This window comes from Trichechus manatus, unplaced genomic scaffold, assembly GCF_000243295.1.
Source record: "Trichechus manatus latirostris isolate Lorelei unplaced genomic scaffold, TriManLat1.0 scaffold00131, whole genome shotgun sequence".
NCBI lineage: Eukaryota > Metazoa > Chordata > Mammalia > Sirenia > Trichechidae > Trichechus > Trichechus manatus.
The window spans coordinates 6,737,137-6,743,136 of record NW_004444067.1 but is presented as its reverse complement, the minus strand read 5'-3'; the positions used below and the strand labels follow the sequence as shown (position 1 = coordinate 6,743,136).

The 6,000-nt window shown below is 50.7% G+C and overlaps 1 protein-coding gene across 1 annotated transcript in view; it reads right to left on the bottom strand.

Annotated features, from left to right (window-relative positions):
• ADGRD1 (adhesion G protein-coupled receptor D1) overlaps nucleotides 1–6,000 on the bottom strand; it is a 107,161-nt gene that overhangs the window by 17,702 nt on the left and 83,459 nt on the right. Inside the window, exon 19 of the mRNA XM_004385050.1 lies at nucleotides 1,618–1,684. Within this exon, the coding sequence (XP_004385107.1) occupies nucleotides 1,618–1,684 (67 nt within the window). The remainder of the gene's footprint in view (nucleotides 1–1,617; nucleotides 1,685–6,000) is intronic.

Below are 6,000 nucleotides of genomic sequence, written 5' to 3'. Positions count from 1 at the left end.
CACACGGCTTCTCCTCTGTGTCTCTGATCACTCCATCCCTGTCTCCATCTTTACATCTTTGTCCTCTGTGTGTCCCTTCTCCTTTTTTTTATGCATCATTTTTAGAATTTTATTTTGATGAAAATATACACAACAAAGTATACAACAATTCAACAACTTCTTCTGCTCTTCTTATAAGGACTAGTCATACTGGATTAGCGCCCATCCTAATCCAGTATGATCTCATCGTACATCTGCAAAGACTCTGTTTTCAAATAAGATGACTTTCTGAGATTCCAGGACAGGAATTCATGGGGACACTCTTCAGCCCTGCACCACACCCAGCGCCTGAATGAAGGAACCCCTCATCTGAGGACGCCCCATGTGAAGGGAAATGCAGGGCAGCTCCACGCGGCTGCCCTCTGCTCAAGCCCAGGCTCTCTGAGAGGCTGTGATGCTACAGAGAAAGTTTGCGCTTCCTAACATCTTCCTGCAGGATTTTAAGGATAAGGATCTCCTGAGTCCTCCCCTCTTCAGAAACCCCATGAGGCCCCCAGTGCTCTGCGGGGCTGCCTTGCTCTCGGCCGTGACTGGGGGGCTCGGACGAGGACGACACTGGTGCTGAGATGCGTGTTGTGGGCGGAAGGCATCCACCAGCCCCCGACGGGGAGAAAGTGGAACAAACAGTGCTGAGAAGAGCGTGAGAGGAACACTCTTCCCTTAATGAGCGCCTCAACTTCTAAATCCACCCTGCATGGAACGGAAGGGGCCAGAATGATGGTCCTTTAATCATTCCTGCTTCCATGTGCACGCAGACAATGCCTGCTTTGACGTGACATCTTCAGTAAATTGTCGCCCTGACGTGCAAGAGGGTGGATTCTCCCCGGTCAGCAGTCCAGCTGGAGAGACGTCTCGTCCTGAGGCTCTACAAATGCTTAACTCCCCTTCTCCTCCTCCTCATGCTTGAGGATGTTTCCATTTCGTGTTTTCACTCAGGGGTGCCCCAGCCTGAAGAAGATGGGGGTTAACTTTCCAAAGGCATTTGAGGTAAAGCCTCTTTTCTCATCAGAAAATAAAATCTCTCTGGAGCTCGGAACCCTGACCTGGTTCCACAGCACCATCCCTTCCTCTTCCTGGTTCAACGGTGGAGCCACCAGCCGCAGTTTCAAAATGGCGGCACCAGATCCTGGGTCACATAAAGGCCCATCCCCTCCTACCCAAGCAATGGGAAGCCTAAGACCCACCTGCCAGGTGCATGGAAGACCATACTCATTTGTACGTTCATATAGTCACTTGACTGCAATTTATCAAGTAGCTATTGTGAACTAGGCACGGTGCTGACCACCCAAGAATGGGCGATGGGTCACAAGCCTGAGCTCCACAGGTGACCAAAACTGTGTTGGGAAGACCCCATGCGGGAAGAAGGTCCAACAGAAAACTTCCACCAGCCACCCCATCATTCCTGGAGGGATGTGACACCCTAGCTGCTACTTTCAAGGCTGAGGAAGCCCAGAGCACAGCTGGGGTTGTTCCTCACTCCATCTGCCCCATGTCTCACACAGCACCCACCCCAGAGGAACATGACAAAGAGCTGAGCGGTGGGAATTCCTCACGACGAGGGCAAGCCCCTGCACTTACTTGTTACCTGCTCCATAACTGTACATGGCAGACGACACTGAAATGATACAGATGAGAAGAGGAAAACCTGCAGAGAATCAGAGAGAACATCGTGTGAGCTTGCTCCAGTTTCCATTCACTCACTCATTCATTTTATACCCGATACCTACAGAGAACGAGGCACCAAGTGCCGCGGACACAGAACCGCTCCTATCCCCCACGAGGTTAGACTCTAACAGATAGATATCTCATACACATGTACACATGCATACGCACACACACACGCATACTCACACACACACGCATACTCACACTCACACACACACGCATACACACACGCATACACACACATGCATACTCACACTCACACATGCATACTCACACTCACACACATGCATGCTCACTCACACACATGCATACTCACACACGCATGCATACTCACACTCACATGCACACACATGCATACAGACATGCACACATGCATACTCACACTCACAAGCACACTCACACTCACACTGACATGCACAGACGTACACTCATTGACACGCACACATACTGACACACAAACTCACTGACATGCACACACATGCACACACGCACACTGACACGCACACTTACACTGATACACACAAACTGACACATACACTCACTGACACACACACTCACATGCACACTCACACACGCATATTCACTCGAACATACTGGACCAGGACACATATGAATTTTTGTCAAAACCATTGACTTGGACGAGGCTGCTCAACTTGGTCTATCTGAACAGTAGTTCCCAATAGAGGTGACCCAAGAGAAGTGAGGGATGGCAGCCCCAGGAGACACACTGCTGCCCCCTGGGAAGCCATCAGCATGACCGGCCACGTTTCTGGACGGCTGGCTCTGGGCACCCGGAGGAGTACACTTGGTGTCCTGGGGCTGCTGGGCCAGCAGGCTCCTTCTGGACAGGAGCTGTGGGCAGAAGTGACGCCCATCCCCTGTGGGCGAGCATCTGGTTTCCAGTGTGATGCCCTGGGGTTCTCTTCCCTAGGCACAGCACCAGCTGTGGATGCAGCTGTGCATTCGTATTACAGAAAAATACGAGTCGTGTCTCCCACTCCTGAGCACGGCGGCTGGGATTCCCGTGTGCTGCCTGGACGTGCGGATGCTCAGACGGTCAGCACTTAGCTCCTCTCCTTAAGAACAGAGATCATACTCTGCTCACCTCCGCCTGCCCCATCTTCCCAGCACAGGGCCTGATGTTCAACAAAACCCCAGTGAAGAGGCTGGTCTGGCACCACCACCCGCTGCAGGCCGCAGTCCCTAGGATTTCCCAAAATGCCTTTGTTCTGAGGATGGGGTGAGAGTCCAGGAGGAGAGCCCCTCTCCTCCAAGGGCCTCTTCCTGCAGCGTGGGCTCACAGAGCACTGGTCTCACTGTGGTATAATCAACAGCTGAGAGCTGAGAGGGTGCAGCTGCCTGCCACCATCTTTACTCAGGCCCAGTGCCAGTTCTAACCGGGCAGAAGGAAGGATGCAGTTCAAGTGCTCTTAATAAAATTAATTAAGGAAAAACTGACGGGAAGACGGATGGAGGCTGCAGGACTGCCAGGACCCAGCCCAGCACTCTTCATCTGCAGAGAGCTTCAATCAAGGGTCAAAAACTCAAACTCCTGCAGGGACCGTGTTGCTGCAGGAAGCTGCACAGTCCCTGCCAAAGCCGTCAAGCGAGAGCATCACCTCAGTGCTCCCAGATCTTCTGATGATCCAAAGGAACTTGGCAACTTTTTGTAAAATCTCTCAATTTTTAAATATCGACAAATGATTCATTTTTTGTCCAATATTCCGCAGACCAAATAAACATATTTCTAGGCTAGGTTAGGTTGGAGTATGATGCCCCCTATTTTACAGTCAATGAAGTGGGGGCTTCCACTCCTGAGGTCCCTCTCACTATAGAAACAAATCCCACAAACACTTATGACACAATTCACTTGACTTGTTGTGGCTCATGTTGTGTGTGTGTGCATGTGTGTGTGTGTGAGGGTGCACATGCCTAGGCTGTACGACTATACCCACAAAGAAATTAATACACTAGAGTGGTTGGCTGCATACAGTCCTATAAATGCTTACTAAATGTAGCCATAAATGACAGAAAGCAGCAACCTTCCTCTCTGGGGAGCCACGGAAGGATTTATGGGGCAGGTCACACTTGAACTGGGCTCACCGAGGGGAGGCTGGAGGGGACACCCAGCCTCAGGGCCTGGCCTGGGCACAGGCGTGGGAGGTTTAAAAGCACCACATGAACAGTGAGCCCCTTCAGGATCGTGGGTATCCACTGGATGTTAGCAGTGACCTCATGGGACTTTTCTGGGTGCCAACAGCAGGGTGGATGTGGTGGCCCCAGGGCACTTTCTTCAGACCCCGGTGAGTCGCCCCAGTTCTCCCCAGGGAAGCCGTGGGGTATGTAATTTCCATCCGCTCCATCCTCAGGTCAGCTGCATTTGCCAGCTCAAAGCACAACACAAACATGCTTCTCTGCTCTTTGCATAATGAGGACGGTGAAAATCAAAGCAACTGGGAGACAACCAGAAGCAAGCAGCAGGCCCCTGATGCCAGGGTGATTGCTTTATGGCAAATGCACAAACAGCAGTGTCAGTTACCCAGCAGGAAGCTCACTGACACTCGTCAGGGTGGACAGAAACAGCACTCGACAAACACACCAGGCAGCAGGGAGATAGACAGAAGAAGCAAAGGAGGAACAGAGAAACAAAAAAGACATCAAAACCAAAAACACCCAAACCAGTTGCTGTTGGGTTGACTCCAACTCATAGTGACCCTATAGGGCAGAGCAGAACTGCCCCACAGGGTTTCCAAGGAACTGGTGAATTCAAACTGCTGACCTTTTCTTATTAGCTAAGCTCTTAACCGCTGTGCAACTAGGGCTCCAAAAAAAAAAAAAAAAGACATCAGATATATAAAAAACAGAGTAAAATGGTGGACGTAAATCCCATTATACCAATAACAATATTCAATGTGAAAGGATTAAACAATCCAATAAAAAAACAGAGATTGTTAAGCTGGATTTAAGGAAAAAAAAGAAAGGAGAGAGGTGGGGCCAAGATGGCAGAGTAGTCAGATGCTTCTGGTGATCCCTCTTATAACACAGACCTAAAAAAACAAGTGAATCGATTATAGATGACAATCTAGGAGCCCTGAACATCAAAGGCAAAGTTGAGGAATCGGACTGAGTGATGGCAAAGGGAGAGACGGTTCAGAAGCAGCGAGGAGTTGCCAGACCTGACCCAGCTGGAGCCGGTGCCCTGAAGGCCGGATCAGCTGGCGTGCATTAAAGGCGGGCAGTGGCATTTGGGATGCATTTTCCACATCAGGAGAGACCAAGTGGCAGAGAGTCTGCTCAGGCCTCCAGAGCCAGTGAAAAGCGGCACTCAATCGGCAAAAGGTAAGTACATACATTTAACCTACCGCGCAGATCAAAAACATCCTCTTTGGTAAGACTCTCTCTCCCATTTATCTGCTGCCTGCCCGGTTTACCCTGGGTCCCAGCCGGCTTCAGTGACTGCCTCATCCCCTGGGCCAGAAGTAGGACCCGTCAGGTGCCCTAAGCCATTCTCCCAGCCTTGGAAAGGGAACAAGTTAACAAACAGGAAAAAATAATCTGCCAGCTCCTCTAAGCCAGGAATTCAGGGTAGGCACAGCTCCTTTGCCTAGTCACAGACATAAGGGGTCCATGGACTTTGAATGCCTTTCACCCCTGCATAGAACTGATTGAGCTCATTTCAACAGCAAAGGCCCTCATTTGCACAGTACCACAGGGTATACGCCTGAAGTCTAACTTCACTGTATCAGCTACATGGAGGTGTGGAAGGTTCGTGACATCTGATACCGCTCTGCCCATTAAGCAGGGTCCTCACCTACTCACAGTAGGTGCCTGAGGACTGGTGGCTCCACCCACACCACCTAGCCACCTGCAACAGGGGTCCAAGAATAAGTGGTGCCTCCCAGTCTTTACAGCCAACAACAATGGGTGCCCATAGTCCAGCTGCAAAACACACCCACCCACACACTCTAGGGAACAGGGACACACTTTCCTCTCAGACACTCAGGGGCAGCCATCAGCCCCCTGCCTTGCTCAGCGTGTGACCCCCTACTGCAGCCAGATACCTGTGCCTACTCCAATCACCCCTGCCCGTCTAGGACTGTAGGTGAGGGCCTTCACCACACACTTGGTGACCAACTACCTGGACACCTGAGCTAAATCTATACAAGAAGAGTAAAGAGACTCCTGGGCTCACATACCTAGTAATAGAGCTGACCACCTGACGACAGGATGTTAGAGCTTCAAAGGTACCAATAATCAAACTAGCTCATATGAGCAGCCTATTTGGGCATATCAAAA